The 23,389-nt window shown below is 35.6% G+C and overlaps 1 protein-coding gene across 3 annotated transcripts in view; it reads left to right on the top strand.

Moving 5' to 3' along the window:
* Nucleotides 1-23,389, top strand: part of LOC136832487 (high affinity cGMP-specific 3',5'-cyclic phosphodiesterase 9A-like) — a 454,690-nt gene that overhangs the window by 331,645 nt on the left and 99,656 nt on the right. For 2 of the 3 annotated variants that reach the window (XM_067093375.1, XM_067093373.1), the window contains one exon: nt 1,939-2,088. The exons of the other annotated variant lie outside the window; for it this stretch is intronic. Coding sequence is in view for 1 of the 2 variants with exons in the window: in XM_067093373.1 (XP_066949474.1) it covers nt 1,939-2,088 (150 nt within the window). In the remaining variant the exon portion in view is untranslated. The remainder of the gene's footprint in view (nt 1-1,938; nt 2,089-23,389) is intronic. 3 annotated transcript variants of the gene reach the window in all.

Below are 23,389 nucleotides of genomic sequence, written 5' to 3' on the forward strand. Positions count from 1 at the left end.
ATTTATTTCGTTTAAAAAACCCAATAGGTTCTGCAGAATTGACCCTGAACCCACCACTCCTCCTCCCATCCCCTCCCCCAACCTCAACCCAACCCTCCCGAAAATGGAGCAAAAAAAGGGGGGGGAGAAATTCGAATGGAAAATCTTAATCGTTTGTCCTCAGCAAACCCGTGCGCAGCCAGCCCAGAGGCAGATATGAACGTATGAACAGATATTACCGTAAACAGTTAAAGGTTTTCCAGACGAAACTGGAGTTCCTTGCGCCAATTCTGTATTTTTCCAGATGTCACTTCTGTATCTTTTATCCATTTTTTTAATACTGCACAGGTTAGATTTGGTGCTTGATTCATATGACACGCCATGAAAAAACTGAGGTCGAGTGATTGCAGGCTGAAATTTTTGTTTTAATAAAGCTTTGAGTGTCAGCTGATTTAGATTAATTAGGTTTGATCGGTAACCTTGTTCCACAGATGGTTGGAGTATGAAAGAAGATAGACCCAGTCAAAGTAAGTATATATATATATATATATATATATATAATATATATATATATATATATAGTATATATATATATATATATATATATATATATATATATATATATATATATATATATATATTATCCATTTCTTTACGGATAGTAACTTTTAAGGTACGTTTATTTTAAAGGCAGGTCTTACTAACATTTTTGGACTGATTTGGATTATGAAGACCAAGTTATTTGTTGAAAATAGATACACAAGGTATCTGCCTGATAGACAACGGACGTAAAGACTCATCACTTGATATAAATTAGATAAAAGAAATATACATTTGTAAATCATATCATCCCCAACAACAGATGTTTGATGTAAATCAACATCCGATCCTGCAATTACTCTTTTCCGAGATAATATTAAACCAGGACTTACAAGAAAAACCAAGATAAGAGGAGATACGAAATCTTTAAAGACGAGAAAATAATAAAAAAAAAAATTTGACCTGCGAAAGTCACAACAGAACTTCTTCTCCAAAAGATCATTACTGATTTTCCCACCACAATTTTTTTTTTTTTTTTTTTTTTTAAGGATTAAGATTCGTTTTCTCGGCTCTGAGATAACTCAAGAGCGAGACTACGTGACTCTAGGGCGTTCCTCCTCCTCCTCCTCCCTCCTCCTCCTCCTCCTCCTCCTCCTCCTCCTCCTCCTCCTCCTCCTCCTCCTCCTCCTCCTCCTCCTCCTCCTCCTTTACTTCTTGTTCGTTCGTCTCCATTTTCTCCTGCACATTCCATCTCTTCATCTAAGTTTTTCTCTTCAAGTATTGGATATTTCTCCTTCATTTTTCTTCTTTACTTTCCTTCCCTTATAAATTATTTTTAATCTTCCTTATTATTAATCTTAAGTTCGTATATTTTATGCTTCATTTATTTTGTTGTTTGCATTTTTCATACGAATGTATAATCTGAACCTGGAGAAAGAAAGCAAAGGTTTTGACTCAGCATAATAATAATAATAATAATGATAATAATAATATAATAATAATAATAATTGGTAACTTGCATTCAAAAGTAGAATCTTTTATGCTGTCACGTTGGTTGATTCTTCCCTTGTTTTGCTAAACAAGGAGCCAGTTTTCCACGAAATTCAAATGCTAAATTGATAAGCTTACATAACAGTAAACAAACTATAACCAGGCATAAATACATATGTGTAGATCTATGCAAACAGCATTTGTTTGTACGTTAGGAAAACAGAAACATGTAAACGGAGAAATCAAAGACTATATCAGGAAGCATACGAAGCATCAGTCGAGAGAAACGAAAACAAACAAAGCTGAGAAAAAAAATAATTATCGGAGGAAACTCCCTTTAGATGGTGCTTGAATCCTCTCGCCCAGAGTTAATCCCAGTGTCAACAGTGACGTCCGCCTTCTTCAATTTCCTTTGGTCTTCCTCCGCAGAACTGTTCCGAAATGCAGCGGAAGCAGGCCCGGGCGATGTCATCAAGCTGTATTCCAGCGAGGGGTGTTTGCTAAACGCCGGCCCCGACCTGGAATCGAACACGCCCAACAACCCTTACAAACTCCACGTTGTTGCCACGCCATGTAACGGTGAGTACGCGAAGCGTTTTTCGTCATCTGTGTGCTGTATTTTGGTGCCGTCGGAGTGGGTTAGAGGAATGGGATTGAATCTGTAATATTTGTGCTCTATTTTGTAGTCGTGGGACTGGAATGGAATGGAATCTGTAATATTTGGGCTCTGTTTTGTATTCGTGCGACTGGAATGGAATGGAATCTGTAATATTTGTGCTCTGTTTTGTATTCGTGGGACTGGAATGGAATGGAATCTGTAATATTTGTGCTCTATTTTGTAGTCGTTGGGCTGGAATGGAATGGAATCTGTAATATTTGTGGTCTTGTTTTGTAGTCGTGGGACTGGAATGGAATGGAATCTGTAATATTTGTGCTCTGTTTTGTATTCCTGGGACTGGAATGGAATGGAATCTGTATATTTGTGCTCTGTTTTGTATTCGTGGGACTGGAATGGAATGGAATCTGTAATATATGTGCTCTTGTTTTGTATTCGTGCGACTGGAATGGAATGGAATCTGTAATATTTGTGCTATGTTTTGTATTCGTGCGAGGGGAATGGAATGGAATCTGTAATATTTGTGCTCTATTTTGTATTCGTGCGACTGGAATGGAATGGAATCTGTAATATTCGTGCTTTGTTCTGTATTCGTTTTCCGGAACGTTCATTAGGTTGTTCTCTGTCACAGGGTTGCTCGTTCATCGCTTGAACGAAGCGGGTTCAGGACTGTATTGGGGCGTAAACATATTCATTGGCAATTGTGCTATGCTAGGCTGCAAAATTAAGAGATAGCTTTTTGGGATTTTTTTTCCCCACTTGTTGCTTTCGCTTCTCCGTGTTGTAAATGAAAGCTTTTCTAAAATCGTCACACATCTTTATCCCGATTTTAAGTAAATGAAATGCGTTATTTTTTGATGCGTGTAACTTCATGTAGCGTGGTGTGATTTTACGCAGTGCCCTTTTTTTTTTATGTAGCCCTTAAACTAAGTATATACGCACGTGCACTCACAAAACACACACTATATATATATATATATATATATATATATATATATATATATATATATATATATATATATATATGTGTGTGTGTGTGTGTGTGTGTGTGTGTGTGCGTGTGTATGTGCTTTCGTCCCCAGACGCTTCCCGTTTTCATGTAAAAAGAGAAAGCCATGCTAATGATTCTGTAGTGAAAGTTTCTTTTCACTGGGGCTGAGGTGGCGTGTCCCTTGTGAAATAAAAACAAAAGCGTTTGTTTCATTCTCTCTGATCGTTAATTTGAATTTATTTGTTGGATTCAGAGCAGAAAGATGCTGGAAATAATAAAAGCAACAAAGCCACACAACATGCATCTAGAAGTGGCCATTTGTTTTTCTATGGGGCTAAACTTTCGTATCGCTGGAAACGTATATATAAAAATGTGCTAGATTATAAATTCATAGCTTAGAAATTACCTGCGTCTTCCTAAATATACACCTGATTGGTTCCAGCGCAACGTGAAAGCCTCATTATACTAGTTCCTTTTACTCAGAGACATGTTTGTGCACAATTGCCCTCGAGATGTTTGTTTGAGTAGTGTTACGGTATGTTTATACCTGCGGTAACTCCTTTATGGATTCCCCTTTGTTGTCATTGTCTTGAACTGGTTTGGATCGCAGGTCGTCCAAGGAAATGACATTAGTTTTCAATCTCCCAGGCCACATGGATGCTGCGTTGCCTATTTTATTTTGAGCCGGGCCACATGGGCATAATTCGTTTTTTTTTTTTATTTTTTTATGCTTCTCTTTTTTTTGCACGGTCTCCTTCCCCCTCCCCACCCTTGTCTTTTTTTTTTTTTTTTGCCCCATTGTGCTTTATTGGGGAAACGGGCATGGCCCACTTTCGCCCTGAAATGCCATCCTAAGGAGACCTGACTAGGCACTAGGAGTCATTATATTGCTTTTTATTCATCTGTTTCGTGGTGATGATTTTGTTTAATTTATACTTTTTTTTTGTTTTGTTTTCTGAATCAACAAAACACCTTTGACTTTGCATCACAAAACCTGAATTTGTCTCGGAAGTGAAAATAAAACTGGATATTTTTTTTCCTATTTCGGTGATTGCATCATTCTTAGTGAACAACCTTCCTTGCCTATTTTTTTTTATACCATAGCTATCTATCCCAGGGCTGCAGATAATGAAACTCCTCAAACATTAATGATAAATTCTTTTGAAAGTCACGAGCGCCTGGAGTGAAAAGATCTGCTTTCTGCATTACATGAAGGGTAATGCTGTAATAGATGTTATTATGGAATATATATATATATATATGGATATATATATATATATATATATATATATATATATATATATATATATATATATATATATATATATATATATATATATATATATATATGATATATATATACAGTATATATATATATATGTATATATATTATGAATTTTTTTCACACATATAGAATGCTTGTATGAGAGAGAGAGAGAGAGAGAGAGAGAGAGAGAGAGAGAGAGAGAGAGAGAGAGAGAGAACCCGTACAAGTCACGTACTGAGACATGTACCGGACGCGCCGGGTTCAAATGAATGTTCCCTAATTAAGTGGAAGCCTTTGAAGACAGAGTCGTGAGCACCTTAGCTTCCCTCGCGGCTCATATTACTGTAGGTGTAGGATACACTAGGATACACAAGGACTCTTTTTTTATATATATCCTTCCTCTTGGGAGTCGTCTCGGTTCTCTTGGGAAAAAAAAAAAGTTACTTCGTAATTGGTTTATGAAATTTAGCTATTTCAGTTCTGAGGTTCCTCGTACTGAAAAGTATTGTTAAACATTACCATTGTATTATTTTTGTTGCTGAAAAGAGAATTGTTTCTTGGTCGAAAAAATTGTCATGTGAATAAGCCGTTGCTGATATTGTTCATTTCGAGTTATTTGTTACTTTCGAGCTTATTTATTTATTTGTATAGTTTGTCAGTAGATAAAAAAAAGAAACTAATTCAAAGGTCAGATATTTAAAAAAAAAAACGATATAACGATCAGTTACTTATACAGCCGTTTCGGATTTAGGTCTGTTTTGAAAGCGATACTAGAGAAGACGGATGAATGGATTGACTTTTATGTATTTTTTATGAACACAAAGGAATAAGAAACGTTGTTTTTTTTTTTTTTTTTTTTTTTGGAGGGGTGGGAGGAACGAAGATTGGAACCTAACTCCAAAGAAAATGATTTAGCAGCCTTTAACATGAGTCATCAACGACACTGAACTCAAAACTTCACACCTATCTTATTATTATTATTATTATTATTATTATTATTATTATTATTATTATTATTAAAAGGATGGCTGTATTATGCGAATTTATCTTAACACAGCCATCCATTTTAATAAGAACTGTTTAAAAGAGGGTCTACTCCTTCATATATTATTATTATTATTATTATTATTATTATTATTATTATTATTATTATTATTATTATTATTATTAGCAACACTGAAACAGGGTGAGAAATCAAAACTTCACACCTATATTAATATTATTATTATTATTATTATTATTATTATTATTATTATTATTATTATTATTATTATTATTATTATTCAGAAGATGACCCCTATTCATATAGGACAATCCCACAGGGGCCATTGACTTGAAATTCAAGCTCCCAAAGAATGTGGTGTTCAATAGGAAGAAGAGAAGTTAAAGGGAAATACGGAAAGATCTCACTTATTGAAAAGAAACAGTAAATGAATAAATTAACAGACAGATAATAATGTATTGAAATGCAAGGAAAATGGCGTCAGGGCAGTAATACAGTGCATCTGCGCATATCTAACAGATTATTAAGAAATAATCTGCCTGCCAAACTGACCTGTTGAAAGCACCTCTTCAGAGAAAGATTTTAACCCTGATGGTTTTGGCAAAGTTTAAGTTCAGTAGTGATTCACAAGGGAGTCTAGATATTCTGTTTACAAAATCCTGCGTCCCCTCAAGGATTGGTCTTCCACCCATCACTGATGTATGTATTTGGAAGGGTTTAATTGGTTATGGATCGAAAAATTTCTTAGTTACACTTCCCAAGCATTTATTTAGTATTATGTGAGGAGTCTTTCGCGCAATTTATATAGGGCTTTAGTTGATTAAAAAGAAGGTGTTTGACACTGACCACAGACCAGTATTTTTGTAAAGTCTTGGACACTTTGGTATTAGCATTGCAGAAGCCATCAAACACGATAAAGAACAACGCATTCCCACAAATCTGAGCAGGAATCGTGAAGCCGAGAGTCAACCGGACAGACCATTCTATCTCTTCCTTACTAGAATGCGGAACTTACTGCCGCTTTATGTGTTTCCTGATGGATTTACCTTGTTATTTTGTAAGCCACTGGTTTTTCCTTAAGAATAATATTCCAACAGCTCGCCTTTCTTGCAAGAACTGGAAACGCCAGCAGCCACGTTCCGTCTGAGTAGTTTCTCCATAAAAAAAAACATGCTGTTTGATATTGGCTGCATGTCCCTCAGTTTTCGAAATTCCTTTCTCTGTGACTTTTTTTTTCTTTTTCTTTTTCTTTTTTTTAATTATCTTCCTTTCTTCTCCTCGCTGTGAAACACGAGTCTTCTTACGAAGGTAATTAGCAATCGATGGAGCTTCTGTTTTGGCAAGAGAATTCCTAACTTTTTTCTCTCTCTCTTTTTTTTTTTTTACTTCCCCTCCACCACCTTCCACCCCATCCTTCCTATTTCCCCACAACTCCCCATGCCCCCCAAAAAAGATATTGAACCATGAGAAAGTTTTATGATAAGGTGGCGTCAACGACTTCATAGAAAATTTTAAAAATTATAAAGGGAAATGAGAGTAGGGACTCTTCAGATGGAAATGACATGTCCGCCACGTGAAGTGAAGATGATTTGATTCCTTTTAAACTTTGGGAAATGAATAAGGATGAATTTAAATACTGATTTTGTTAAACTCTGGAAATGAATGAAAATTAATTTAGATACGGAGTTGATTAAACTGTGGAAATGAATAAAAATTAATTAAAATGCTAATTTGATTAAGCTTTAGAAATGAATAAAAATTAATTTAGGTACTGATTTGATTAAACTCTGGAAATGAATAAGAATTAATTTAAATGCTGATTTGATTGAACCTTGGAAAGAATAAGAATGAATATAAATACTGATTTGATTAAACTTTGGAAATGAATAAAAATTAATTTAGATTGATTTGATTAAACTTTGAAAATGAATAAGAATGAATTGATATGGTGATTGGATGGGTTTAATGAATTTTGGATTTATATTTTGTGTTGAATTGAAACAGAATAGATTCTTTAGAAAGATCCATATCAAAGATTAGATATGAGTTCTACGCGTTGGAAAAATCCTTAGTCTTTATGTCAAATGGTTTAAAATAGTACACATTTTTGCCATAAAGGAAAAGGAATTGTAGATTTTTACGTTATGGCAAAATGAGAATTGAATACTTTTTGTAGAATGCTTGAAAAATATCAAATTTTTGGGTTGCACAAATGAATTTTTTTTCAGTATGATTACTGAAAAGAATAATAGAGTTCATTTTTGATGACCGGAAATATTCCGTTTTCTTTTGTATGATAAAAGGTCGAGGATTTTTTTTTGTATAGCTTGACGACATGAATACAAATTTGATAACGGAAGCAATAATAGATTATTGAAATGAGAAATAAAGTGAAAGATATTTCCAAAATGTGCAACTTAGGTAATCGTTGGTTTGTTGTCATGCCAGACCCTTGGTATTGAAAATGAAATTATTCTCTTTTCATTGAAGAGACAAAAATAATCAGCATAACTTTGTTATTTCTCTTTTAAAACATATAGCTGTTATTTCTCTTTAAAACATATAACCTTGTTATTTCTCCTTAATACATATAGCCTTATTATTTCTCTTTAAAACATATAACTGTTCTTTCTCTTTAATACATATAACTTTATTATTTCTCTTTAAAACATATAATTTTGTTATTTCTCTTTAATACACATAACTTTGTTATTTCTCTTTAAAATATATAACCTTGTTATTTCTCTTTAGAACATATAACTTTGTTATTTCTCTTTAAAACATATAACTTTGTTATTTCTCTTTAAAATATATAACCTTGTTATTTCTCTTTAAAACATATAACTTTGTTATTTCTCTTTAATACATATAACTTTATTTCTTTTTGAAGTATATAACATTGTTATTTCTCTGTAATACATAAAATTCTGCATTTCTCTTTAATACATATAACTTATTTCTCCTTAATACATATACCTTCTTATTTCTCTTTAACACATATAACTTATTTCTCTTTAATACTTATTATTCTGCATTTCTCTTTAACACATATAACATTGTTCCTCTGATACATATAACATTGTTATTTCTCTGTAATACATACATTTTTGCATTTTCTCTTTAATACATACAACATTGTTACCCTTTGATACATATAACATCGTTATTTCTCGGTAAGACAACTGTACTGTTATGTATTTCCAATTCATCTGCTTCTCCAGATTGTTATGATCGGGAAGTGGGCTCAGAATGTTATCCTGTGTGCCGACACATCTCCTTTAAGCTTCGTGTAGGTGTTATCCGTAGCATCGGGAATTTTTACCGTGGTGAACTTCTTGGGAAGTTTATATAATGGAAAGGACAGAGAGGAAATTACACGTGTGTGTATATATATATACACAAAATACATATATGTATATACCTATACATATATACGTATGTATATATGTGTGTATATGTATGTATATATACTGTATGTATGTATGTACTTTAGGGACGTGTCATTTCATCTCCTAGTATTTCTGTTTTTATCTAAGCGTTTGTGTGTCTGGTAGCAGTTAAACGCAGTAGGTCACAAGCAGCCAGAAAAACGTCAGGGGCTTGCGCCCCCTTCCGAAAAACTTGTTAAAAAAAAGCGTGAGGCTAACAAACAGGTTCTTGAGTCACTTATTTCGGTGATACATACTGGTGAATTTTCATTTCAGCAGATGAATATAATTCACAGATATCTGTTATAAAACTCATCATCATTTTCTGAAGACGAGAAATTTAGGTTGCTGACATTGCATTTTCTTTGGAATCTCTGAAATAATAACGTTGGTCATTTAGATTGCTGACATAGCAGTTTCTTTTGAATCTCTGACATTATGGAAGAGCATTGGCAGTTTCCACGATTTTCAGTGTAAATTTTCTCTTACATTTTCACTTTTAAATTTAGAAATAACTGGTATTTACTAAGTTGGTTCGTGTCTAGCTTTTGTTACAGTGCGATATTCGAACTCCCAAAACTGTTTTTTGAAAATGGATCCGTATTACCAGCGTCTGTCCAAGGTCAGCCTCTTGTTACATTCTAGTAATTTCGATGCTGAATTAGTTTTATACTCATTAGATTTACATTTTTTAACGATGCTAGGAACGAGGAAATAAAAAAATGAAAGAGCTAAACTCAGGTCACCAAAATAAAAAGATAAAACAGCATCTTAAATGATAGACCGTAGGAATGGTGTCAAACAGAGGCAAATAAAGAATTCTAGAAGAGGAAGTTGAGTCGCCTTAACTCTGTAAAGTTACGTATTAACGTTTGCATCTGAAATGTAAGTCTTCCTGGTACACTTCGTATCACCTGATGGGAAATATGTACATTTTGTAGAAATGGAAATTTCCTATTAGCCAGCGAGACATTATATCACAGGAATTGAGGGTCAGTAATACGTCGTCAGTATCTTAGAAATTCGCGTGAACAATAAACCAATTTTCCCCTTAAAAGAATCAGAATGCTCACTGTAAAGCATAAAATTATAGAAATTAACATAATTTCCCAGATAGTGAATATGAGCAACTAAGCCAAAAAAAAAAAAAATTAAAGATTGAAAACTAAACATTTTGCCCATTACATCACAGGAATTGAGGTCAACAATACTTCGTCAGTCTCTTAGAAATTCGCATGAACAATAAACCAGTTTTCCCCGTCACAGAATCAACATACTGTAAAGCATAAAATAACAGAAATTAACATAAATTCCCAGATAACGAAGCCAAAAAAAAAAAAAATGAAGGATTGAAAAATCCTAAACGTTTTGTATCCTCCGAAACCATTCTCCTGATTGCTGTAAACATCAAAAGAGACCCCTGATGCCTTTAGAAATCTTCATCCACTTTTCCTTTCTTTTTTTAGTTTCTTATCTCTCTTCCATCGCTAAGGAGGAGGAGGAGGAGGAGGAGGAGGAGGAGGAGGAGGAGGAGGAGGCAGCAGCAGCAGCAGCAGCAGCAGCAGCAGCAGAGAAAACAGTGACGTCTCATCCGGGTAATGAAGCAAAATGTGCCTTTGGAGTGACAGGCGAAAGGTACTTGCCATTGGCTTTAAAGGTTGCAAAGCCTCGGGGAAGAAGCTTTAGGGACAAAACGAGCGAAATGGAAGGTGAATCTTTAAGCTCCTTTAAAAAAAAAATAAAGTTTATTTAATGGCGCAATAATTACAGGTACAGAGATGGAGGTGGGGGTTTTGGGGTTGAGATCAGTAAGTAAATAGATAACAGTGCATAACCAAACTTATCGTTTAATGCAGAGATTAGGTTTTCACTAGTGCATGAATTATGAATCTTGTGCACCAATGAAAAATGAAAATTATTGTCATACAATAAAGTTTCTTTTATGTCACAATAAACACAGGAATTGAAGGGGGTTGGTATTTGGGTTGAGGTCAGTAAGTAAATAGAAAACAATTGATAAGCTTTATCATTTATTGTAGAGGTTGGGTTTTCACTAGTACACGAATTAAGAATATTCGGCACAAGTGAAAAATGAAAACTATGAACGTAATGCATTGTTAATGGCAAACATTATTGAGAGAACTACCTGTCAGTCACAGAAAATGACACGTTTCCCCTAGTGCTTGCAATTTGCTTTTAAAAGTGAGTTTGTGGGTTTTTATCAGACGCTGCCACTTTCGTCCTGTTCCTCTGAATGAAGAATGAACCACCACGATTTTTTTTTTTTTTTGCAGCGTCAGTCGATTGCTAATTTCCATAGAAAGCTCATTATTATTCATGAGGTTACACATTCTTTTGCAACCAGAAAGAAGAAAGGCCAATAACGAGCCAACCCAAAACTGGAATGCCCGAGAGAAGCGAAGACAAGAACTATATATACTAGATTGTTATGGTAGCTTTTAGGAAAGTCTGCTAAAAGTGGACGATAGATAGATAGATAGATAGATGTACACTCTTGAGTCTTCTCAAAATGAGGTGGGTATGTGAAAGGTTAGAGCTTAGAGAGAGAGAGAGAGAGAGAGAGAGAGAGAGAGAGAGAGAGAGAGAGAGAGAGAGACTCTCGAGTCTCAAAATGAGGTGGGTATGTGAAAGGTTCAGCTTAGAGAGAGAGAGAGAGAGATAGATAGATAGATAGATAGATAGATATACACTCTTGAGTCTTCTCAAAATGAGGTGGGTATGTGAAAGCTTCACCTTAGAGAGAGAGAGAAAGAGAGCGAGAGATATGACAGAAGTAGAGATAGAAAGATTGGCATAGAGAACGACAGATAAACAGCAAGACAAGAAGGCAACAAAAGAGAAAGTAACAGAGAGAGAGAGAGAGAGAGAGAGAGAGAGAGAGAATAAATAAGAATGACAGATCTACAGCAAGATAATGCGAGTTTGGTCCAGAGAACGAAAGAGCAGTAACAGAGAAAAAGCAAAACAGAAACTTGGAAAGAAAAAGACGACAATTACGGAATATAGGAACAGGAAAAAAAAAGATAAGGTCGATGAAAGCAACATAAGAGCATTTGGAAACCCCAAACCTCCGTAAAAGGTCCTACCCTCCAAAAAAAAACATTTTGTACAATCTTAACTCTTTACCCAAATCTAATCACCTGCTGCCAGTCAAGAGGCCCAAATTTGGTCAAATTTTCTCGAAAATCTGTTTCGTCCGGCGGATGGGGATGAAGAGGAGACGGAGAATGGGAGAAAGAAATAGAGAAACGGTTAATCAACCTGAAATGAGTTTTGCCATTTTTGTCCCTGAAAAGCGTTCGCTGGAGGACGGGAATTACTTGAAGCGTCTGAAGAAGCTTCGCTGTTACTTAATGAAAACCACGAGCCTCCCCCCCCCTCTCTCTCTCTATCTCTCTCTCTCCTCTCTCTCTCTCTCTCTCTCTCTCTCTCTCTCTCTCTCTCTCTCTCTCTCTCTCTCTCTTCCCCAGGTGTTGTGGCGCGTCAGGGTTAGGGTTATGTAGCTTACACGGAAATAAATTTGAAGAGATTCTCTCTCTCTCTCTCTCTCTCTCTCTCTCTCTCTCTCTCTCTCTCTCTCTCTCTCTCCATCGTCTATTTCTCCTTCTCCCAGGTTTTGTGACGCATCAAGCATGGGGTTACTTAACTTCAATGTGCACCAATTCAGAAGAAACTCTCTCTCTCTCTCTCTCTCTCTCTCTCTCTCTCTCTCTCTCTCTCTCTCTCTCTCTCTATATATATATATATATATATATATATATATATATATATATATATATATATATATATATATATATATATATATATATATATATTTTGATTATATATATACTGTACTATATATATACGCTCTCTCTCTCTCTCTCTCTCTCTCTCTCTCTCTCTCTCTCTCTCTCTCTCTCTCTCTCTCTCTCTCTCTCTCTCTCTCTCCTCTAAGGACGGGATCACTGGAAGCTTCGTGTCCTTTTGACGTCAGGGCTTCGCGGTGTGTTTGTTTGCGAGATTGGTCGGTCTGATAAAAAAAAAAAAAAAAAAACTTTCTGCCGGTACTCAGGTCGTTGTTATCTCCCTATCTAAAAAAAAAAAAAGTCTCACTCCTATACCGATTATTTCCTTTTTCACCTACGGCTTGCTTCTTGTAACTTTCCTTTAGTTGCATTTATATTTTCTAATATTTAGTTTTCCTTTGATTTCGCAATTGTGGCTTTTTTCATTATCATTTCGCTTGCTTCAGTTTGTTTCATTCCAGTGTTCTGTTGGTTGCAGGTTTGTTTAAAAGGTGTTTCTTTTTTATTTATTCTTGAGATTCGTAATATTTTTTTATACGTATTTTTTCATTCTTTATTATTTTAGGCAAAGGTCGTTTCAGTGCTACAGAAGTCGTCGTTTTAAACGTATCATCTTTGTATTATTTTGTAGAATTTTTGTAGTGGATTATCTTACACGTTACTTCCTTTTCATTAGCTATATGGCACACAGTGGACTTGGTTACTCTTTCAGATAGCCTCTCTCTCTCTCTCTCTCTCTCTCTCTCTCTCTCTCTCTCTCTCTCTCTCTCTCATGTACCACCTAGCCACTTTCATTTTCATACTTCTTGTTTCCTTAAGGCTTATACTGATAAAATGATAAAATAGACTCTCTCTCTCTCTCTCTCTCTCTCTCTCTCTCTCTCTCTCTCTCTCTCTCTCTCTCTCTCTCTCTCTCTCATACGATACTACCTATCCTCTTTCATTTTCATTTTTCTTGTTTTCTGCAGGTTTATACTGATAATATGATAAAAGTCTCTCTCTCTCTCTCTCTCTCTCTCTCTCTCTCTCTCTCTCTCTCTCTCTCTCTCTCTCTCTCTCTCTCTCTCTCTCTCTGCCCTTCATTACAGCCAGGTTTGTTATAATTCCATGCTCAACGTAGCTTGAATGTGTAAGAATTGACAAAAATGATTTCCATGGCACATTCCAAATATGACTCAATAATTCCACGTACCATAGATATTTTTCAAACACTTTCATGTTAATCAAATTGGGATTACGAATTTTGTTGAATTCGGCAAAACTTGTGGCGCTCATTTGCGGGGAGTTGGGGATTTATGATTAAACCTTAGTATTATTCATTATGTATTATTTATTGCATTTATTGTTATTCATATAATACGTATGATTGTTCGTATATTCCATACACACACACACACACACACACACACACACATATATATATATATATATATATATATATATATATATATATATATATATATATATATGAATGTCATTCATTGACTCCCATACTTTCAAACACTGGAGATATTCCAACCCTTATACCGAGTTTTCACATCCTCCAGAAATATTCTCTCCTCTTTTCGTATATTTCAAACACTTCAGCTCCTGAATAAAAACTTACGCTAGAGGACGGTGACACTTGAGCTCTTTTTGAAGTACCAGACTTCCCAGATATATTTGAATAAGCCCTGATGGCTGCATCTCCCTTTAAAAGTACTCTTAGCGAAGTAACCTTCAATTAACAATGCTGCCTTGTCTTATATACCTTTTTCGCCTCTAATCCTCTTCAGTGTTAATTAGCGTAAAATGAATATCAGGTCTGGGATATTTCTGAATGGATTAGTTGGCGGTAGCGTTATGAATTCGTCATCATTTGAATTTGATTCTGGTGCGCGTTGAATACTCAGATGGAAAAACCGGGAAACATAAAATGAGATTTTATTTTTCAGGTCTGTAGTTCTTAATTGCCTTCATGTTTATTGTAATCATTGGGATTATGATAGTAATGTTCAGATTTCTTTGTGAATGGGAAAGGTGAGCAAGATAAATCTTTAGAATGAAAAACAGATCTGATTTTCTTTAGTTTATTTTGAAGAAGTTATTTATTTTTAGTTTCCCACAAAAATGTCGATTCCGCAGGGTTGTCCAAAAATGAAAATTAGACCTTGTAGTTTCTTACTGAGTAAATGGAAATAATCTTAGAACGTCTTTAAAAATACTATCAGAATCTTCAACTTCCAGAAAAATCGAAGAAGCATTCATTTCTTTAAACACTGTAAAGTTAAAATATTAAAGATTCCACAGACTCCTTAATAACCAAAATCACATTAATCCTTTAGGGCGTTCCAGAATGAAAAATCAGTTAACATTACATCCCATTTCTTCAAAGATCCATTAAAAAAAAAAGGTTAAAGAAGAAATTCTTTAGGCCGGTTCAAAAAAGAAACACCAATTAACATTAGCATTATATACCTTGTCATATTGTGGACAGTATAGGGCATTTAAAATATATAAAAATTATTTTTTTACATCTTTTTAAAAAATGGAAAGAAAAAACATACACCAACTCATATTGTGGACAGTATAGGACATTTAAAAAATAAAAAAAAATTATTTTTTACATATTTTTAAAAAACGGAAAGAAAAAAACACACTGAGTCATACAGTATTGTGGATAGTATATGACATTTAAAAAGTATAAAAATTATTTTTTACATCTTTTAAAAAAATGGAAAAAAAAAAAACACACCAACTCATATTGTGGACAGTATAGGACATTTAAAAAAGCATAAAATTATTTTTTACATCTTTTAGAAAAAGTGGTAAGAAAAAAACTCACCAACAATATATATCACCTGTCGGATTCTTTGGCGCGTGTATGGGATGGGATGGGATATCGGGATGGCTTTGTGGAAGGGGCCCAGGTTATTAGCAGGGCGAGATTAACCCGAGAGGCAAAACCAGCCTCAGATGAACGGACGATATTGTGGTGGGTATTTCCCACGCCTGCCTCCCCGCCACGAGGGGTTGGTTGGTCATGCGGTTTTTGCTTGTTTATTTCTTTTTTGGTTTATCTTTTGATTCGTTTCTCCTTTTGCTTGGGTTTTCGTTTGGTCTCTTATTCTGGTGTGTTACGTATTTAGGGTTTATACTGTTTGTAGTTTTCGGCGCTTTATTCTGTCCGCACTTTTTTTCTGTCCGCCCTCAGACCTTAAAAACAACCGAGGCTATAGGGCTGCAAATTGTTACGTTGATCATCCACCTTCCAATCATCAAACATACCAAATTGCAGCCCTCTAGCCTCAGTGGTTTTTATTTTATTTAAGGTTAAACTTAGTCATAATCGTGCTTCTGGCAACGATGTAGGATACGCCACCACCAAGCCGGGGTTAAAGTTTCACGGGCTGCGGCTCATACAGCATTATATCGAGACCACCGAAAGATAGATCTACTTGCGGTGGCCTCGATTATACGCTGTAGCGGCTGTACAGAAAACTCGATTGCGCCGGAGAAACTTCAGCGCATTTTTTACTTGTTTTTATTTTGTTTAATTTCGTTTTCCACTTTTTTTCTTTTTCATATATTTATCTGTGGAGGTGTATAATAAATGGCTTCAGCAGCAGTGTATATTATATATATATATATATATATATATATATATATATATATATATATATATATATATATATATATATATATATATATATATATATATATATATATATATATATATATATATATCATCATCATCATTGTCTTCGTCTCCAACGCCTTGTGACCCAAAGGGCCTGTGTAAAACTTCATATAGATGTGTATTCATCTGTCGCCATAGGAAAAAATTGATAATGCTTTTTAATAAATGTCATCAATAATTTTGTACTAGACTCATCAACAACATTACAAATACTTCCACGTTATTTACTTGCCATCATCATCAGTATCATCATCTTTGTGTGTTTTTTTTTCTTTTATTTATCGCTCACGTAAAAGCCACTTGGTGAGAATTTAGGAAAAATACCTCTGGAACCATTTTTAGGTCGAAAGTTTCGATGTTAATTGAACAAAGTCAGAATTAATTGCGATGAAACCCGACTATTTCGTTTTTTTATCGTTTTTTCCTCTCTCTCTCTCTCTCTCTCTCTCTCTCTCTCTCTCTCTCTCTCTCTCTCTCTCTCATAGAATTATACTGGACAGGGATTCGAGTCCTCCCCCGTCTCTCTCCCTCTCTCTCTCAGAATTATACTGGACAGATTCGAGTCCTCCCCCCCCTCTCTCTCTCTCTCTCTCTCTCTCTCTCTCTCTCTCTCTCTCTCTCTCTCTCTCTCTCTCTCATGTGTCAGGGCAGTATGGGAGTATATTCACGGCCAACAAAATATACATTAGGAGGGGAGTATAGCTTAAAAATTCGTGAGCTTTGTAAGACACGCGACGGTTATTAGTTTTTAAGAAATTATCAGAAAATCATGAAAAAATTATTATTATGAAAAAATATTAAGAAATTATTATCCACAAGAGATCAAAGATCACTACATAGGATTCGAAGTGAATGCCAGTGATATAACTTTAGACAAAGTCTAGTTTACTTTTTAGTAAACTTTAGTTTCTTTTTTAGCTTTAGTTAATGAATTACATTCGTATCAGTCAGGGCATTTCCTCATTAGACATATCATTCATACCCGAAACTGATAAGATAAATGAAGGGAAACTAATAATTAAATCAATCCTGCCCACTGAACCTATAGGATGAGTGATAAACAAAAGACTGGGTCTGTCCCGCCATTGTTTCCAAGAACTTTTGATATAACCTGCTGAGCAATACTCTCTCTCTCTCTCTCTCTCTCTCTCTCTCTCTCTCTCTCTCTCTCTCTCTCTCTTCTCTCTCTCTTCCCCGTTCCACCCTTTGCAGCGTTATTGATTATTTGGGTTCTACAAAAACGGACAGAACCTTTTTTCTTTATTTCTGGTTTTGTAAACACTGAAACCGTTAGTCTTTGATGGCTTCCTTTTCTGGATGTCTAAGTTATTTTGTCATTTTGCTGACGTTCGTTGACAAACTCTCATTTGCTCGTTTAATTATGTCGTCAAAAATCTACCAAAATTGATATACTGAATCCTCTTAGTCATATGTGCTATATCGGTAACTGAAATATGTGATATATGAAATGGCTTCTACAACTACAGTTTACTTTTTTCTATAGTTAGGTTTTTCCTATGTAAAGGGGTTCTAGGTTTTATTTCTATGCAATGGGGTTCTAGGTTTCATTTCTATGTAAAGGGATTCTAGGTTTTATTTCTATGTAAAGGGGTTCAAGGTTTTATTTCTGTGCAAAGGGTTCTAGGTTTTATTTTTGCGTAAAGGGGTTCTTGGGTATTTTTATTTCTGAATCGAATTTTTCCTTCAGTTCTGGTGTATCTATTTATGTTAGTTACTCTCACAAAGACGTATGTATATACTCGTATGTAGGTTATTAGATTATACTGTAATTCTGACTCAATTTTTTTTTAGTTTGGTGTCTTTTTGTAACTACTTCCGTTCCTTGAGTGCTTCTTTTTATTTTATCTCGTCTGTCCATTTTTGTTGTCTGTGTAGAAATCCATTGGATGGTAGGCATGCAATGAACCGCAAATCATAGCTTCGGGTTTTTTAATTGGTTCAGTGTAAGCAAATCAAACTGCAGGTGTTTCATACCAGTGAGCTTTTCGTCTTGTCGAGAACCTGTCTGACCAGCGATACAAACCGGTAGTGTGTATGCAAGGCACGTTGGAAACCAATAGAAACCCTCACATTGCTTGTTCAGTGCAGTTTGCCAACAAGGAACGCATCTGATATTAAATACCCTCTAGAATGAAAGTAACATACCTAAGGAGAAACCCCGTGATTGATTGATTGATTTATGGCTGTTAAAACTGGCGTCACAAAAGTTTTGGTAACCATAAATGAATCATTCATTCATGGGTTTTCTCCACCTGTCTGTTACTGCAGTCGAGAAATGGCTGGAAAAGAAGGCAAAACCAAAATTACTTCTGAACTTTCCAGTCAGTTTCAATAACAGTCAGGTAAACAGTACCTCAACAGTATGCAGATTCTGACAGTAAAGAACGTAGAACGCGCATGCGCACGAGAAGCTTTAATATGAAAAGACAAAAATATATAGTGAGTTTCGTATTGAAATAAGGCTTGAGGAAGTGGGTACGCAGCATATATGTCTTCGGGCAGTGTTTTTAATAATACTGTTACTAAAAAATTGAAATTGCAGCTTTGAGAAATGTAAGTGGCAAAGGTTCAGTGTTGCTATTAACCTCCAGCAAGGAAAAACATATATTGTAAGAGTTGTTCCAATGTACGTGACTTGTATACCATCGCTTCTGCAGACACTGGAAGTTTTGCTGACATCAATTTTTTCCTGTTTTCTGCAGAATTGGGTAATAGTTAATCGTTAAGGAACATAAAGCTTGCGGTTGAAGAAAATACCAAGTTATTCTGAACTGCACAGTGTCACTCAGTCTTAATCAGGAGCACGCTACGGGATCAGTCAGTGGGAACTTACCTTTACTGGAATTCATCTTCATGGTCCACTGACCACACCACTTACTGATCCATTCCAGATCTGACGTTAAGGCTGGCAACCACTTCATTTATCGTAAGGGGGGAAACGAAATAGTATATTTTATATACAAATCTAACAGTGACGTCACAAAATACGCAGAAATTACCTTAATCTGTACGGGATTTGGTAGCTTCTTTTGTCATTGATTACCACCGAATGACACCCTTTTTAAATATGGCAATAGTGACGAATAATTCAAAGAGAACCATTAAAATTTCAAATGGTTTTTTTTTTTGGAAAAGGCAAAAGTTTAGTTTCTATAAAGAATGTTCTTGTTTCATTGCAAATGATTCACCGTTCTAGGCGAAAAATAATAAAGACAAATTGTAAACCATCTCTTCTGTAAAAGTCATTTGGTAACTGAAACTCTTTGGCCCCATGCCTTTTTTCCACGTCCAACCTCTCCCCTCCCCTACTTTCCCTCGCCCCCTGCCTTTTTAATGAGTTTAGTCATTACGGATTTATTAATATTTTTTTAAGTTCCGGTGCTGTAAACAGCGGCAATATACGGCTCTGGTTTAATATTGGACTTATTATTGCGTTTAATATTATATTCTTGACAACTAGGATTTTGTTCTCAAGCTTGAACTCTCTCTCTCTCTCTCTCTCTCTCTCTCTCTCTCTCTCTCTCTCTCTCTCTCTCTCTCTCTCTCTCTCTCTTATTGCGTTTAATATTGTATTCTTGACAACTAGGATTTTGTTCTCAAGCTTGAACTTGCTCTCTCTCTCTCTCTCTCTCTCTCTCTCTCTCTCTCTCTCTCTCTCTCTCTCTCTCTCTCTCTCTCTCCCCCTTATTGCGTTTAATATTGTATTCTTGACAACTAGGATATTGTTCTCAAGCTTGAACTTGCTCTCTCTCTCTCTCTCTCTCTCTCTCTCTCTCTCTCTCTCTCTCTCTCTCTCTCTCTCTCTCTCTCTCACGTCGCTATACAATTGAGCATTCCCTTTTCCTGGGAATCTTCTGTGGCCCCCTCACTTTTATCAGCAATTCCCGTCCTCTTTCATCCGCCTTACTCATTACTTATATAACTCTGACCTGCCAACCATCTTCTAGATCAAAACGGCCGAGATACTGGACAATTTTGATCAAGGAATTGAAGAGCCTCCTCATCCATGGCCGGTTTATCTTACTACTCCCGTATGCCATATGTAAAATATATATATATATATATATATATATATATATATATATATATATATATATATATTTATATAAAGAGAGAGAGAGAGAGAGAGAGAGAGAGAGAGAGAGAGAGAGAGAGAGAGAGAGAGAGAGAGAGAGAGATCAAGACACTGTTACGTGTGGAACAGAAATAAATTTCTGACTCACTCAGGATCGAACTCGGGTCTTTCAAATGGAAGACCTGGTCGGCAGCGCTCTGGTCTTTCGTTTGAAAGACCGGGGTTCGATCCTGATGTGAGTCAGAAATATGTATATGTATGTATATGTGTGTATATATATGTGTACAGTATATATATGTTGTGTGTAATTACTTGTATGTTTTAAGTAGACAGTCTGCAATAAACGAACTCCGGCTAGAAATAATGTGTTAGGGGAGAAGTCCCCATATAACTGGATTTCAATTTTACAAGGTATATTTTTACAATATAAATCATGAAGAGCTCGTAATGCTATAACCTTGTGTGCGTGTGTGTGTGTGTGTTTTTTTTTATAACGAAATTCAGGGAAGTAATTCAACCGGAATTTTATATAGTTGTGTCAACAAGAACTATTTATAGTCATCATTCTCTCGGGATCCGAATACTGTATTCAGGTTTTAGTTATGGATTTGCACAATTATATCGGCTAAGCCCGTAGATTCCTGTCTCTTTTGGGAATTAGAATATTTATGCTTAACTGGAATTTCGAGTTCAGACAGATTGTGTTTTTGGCAACGTGGAATTTGGTTTCATAAAAAAAAGCAAGTTAAAAATGTGCCGAAGTTTCTTCGGCGCAGTGGAGTTTTCTGTACATCGTACAATGCTGTATGAAACTCTCAGCCCACGGCCTATGAAACTCAGCCGCGGCCCATGGGACTTTCTACCACGGCCCGGTGGTGGCTGCATTGTTGGCACCTATGGCGGTACTAGACGCACGATCATATATAAGTTTAACCATAAATAAAATAAAAACTACTGAAGGTAGAGGGCTCCAATTTTGTACGTTTGATGATTGGAGGGTGGATGATCAACATATCAATTTGCAGCCCTCTAGCCTCAGGAGTTTCTAAGATCTGAGGGCGGACAGAAAAAGTGCGGACGGACAGACATATAGCCATCTCAATAGTTTTCTTTTACAGAAAACTAAAAAGTAATTGTTTGAAATAAACGTGGAAATTATTGACTTACTTTTGATTACTCGTGGTTTTGCTTCCTTCTTCACGAATTCCTTTAATTCGGGGGACACCTGGTGCATGTCTGTGTCTCAGGAGGACTTGGTGGAATGCGACGCATTTATAAATTGCTAATTAGGGCTGCATTTTGCACCTTGGTCCATTTGACTGGTAAAGCACGATGCTTGTGATATTTTTTTTTATTGTACATTACGATATGCAGCGTGCGAGTATATGTTTTAACGTCATGGTATCTCTAATGATTACATCTCTCTCTCTCTCTCTCTCTCTCTCTCTCTCTCTCTCTCTCTCTCTCGTTGTCTGTGCCAGTTTCGAGTCTGTTTGTGAAACGAATAAAATTAGGTGAGATAAAACGCGCCGGAAAAATTTTGCATATTTTATTGAAAATTCAATATTTTATTAAAAATTTTATACTTCACTTCCCCGATACAGCAGTCTTTATGTAATATCGGTCACTGAATGAATTAGTTACTACGGTATTGACATACTTCAGCTCCACGCTCACTGGACATCTATTTTATTAATGCCACAACTCCAGGAGTAAGTTGAGCTGTTCATAGGACTTACTCGGGTCATCGGTCTCAAGAAACTGCTGAGACAAGGTCGACACCCCTCCATATATATATATATATATATATATATATATATATATATATATATATATATATATATATATATATATATATATATATATATACACTATTCTGTAAGGGTTTTATAAACACAAAAGAACCAACCAACTTCATTCTTCTTGTTTTCTTATGTGTCGCAGCTTAAGAAGGAAATTTCAAGAACTTGGATGAAGGAACCCAGTTGCTCATCAAAGACAGGATTATTGGAGTTATCAGTAATTATTATATTGATGAATAAATAATTTGCAGAGAATATTTATATTATTCATAAAATTCCCAAAATTTCCCATGCCGTAAGAACATTGAAAGCAGTATTTCTAAGAGGCTCAACATGAAAGGAGAAAATATTTGCCATGGCAGAAAAATCATATCAAATATTTTACGACGTTTCACAGTATCCCACAGGCCTATATAAAAGGCAGTCACTCTACCAGTCGCCCGGGTAATGACTTCACATTTTAATGCGTACGAAAACACAAACGAAAGGAAAACGGTGCGCGCTAAACAAACATCAATTTTCGAAATATTTATTCGCATCGCATCATAAAATACCCTTTTAGAAACAAATGGACATAGCTCCTCATGGGCCTTTCGGACATTATTAAAACTGCTCTTCATTTTCTCCCAGCCAAATTGCCCTGCTGATGAAATGCATGGGCCAATGGGTGCGTTTATTTCGAAGAAGAAGAAGAAGAGCAACAACTCCCTTTAAAGGAGTCTTGTCGATCACAGCGCCGTTCACGCAGTCTCTCTCTCTCTCTCTCTCTCTCTCTCTCTCTCTCTCTCTCTCTCTCTCTCTCTCTCTGCTGGAGAGTAGATTTTGCTCTGTTTGCAAAGATATGTGTCTAAATAATACGATGTTGTACACCTAGATTTGATTAAGACCAGCCACATACCCAAAAGATTTGTCTTTATAATGCCGCTATTTTACATCGGTGAAACCCCAAGTTACTTTGTTTCTATTTTATTGAAACTTTCACTTTGAAAAAAATAAGAAACTGTCGTCTCCAAGTTACTCACTCATCAAAAAGTGCATTCGATCGTTTATAGCAGCTGTGGTGTTTACGAGAGAAATAAAAATAAAAATAAGACGCAGTGTGAACGAGAATTTATGTTTTCATTTCAGCCACAATCTCCATCAAATTGTTGAGATAACTGATTTTGTACGTGCATATATTAGAGGCTTT

This window comes from Macrobrachium rosenbergii, chromosome 50 (genome assembly GCF_040412425.1).
Source record: "Macrobrachium rosenbergii isolate ZJJX-2024 chromosome 50, ASM4041242v1, whole genome shotgun sequence".
Lineage (NCBI taxonomy): Eukaryota > Metazoa > Arthropoda > Malacostraca > Decapoda > Palaemonidae > Macrobrachium > Macrobrachium rosenbergii.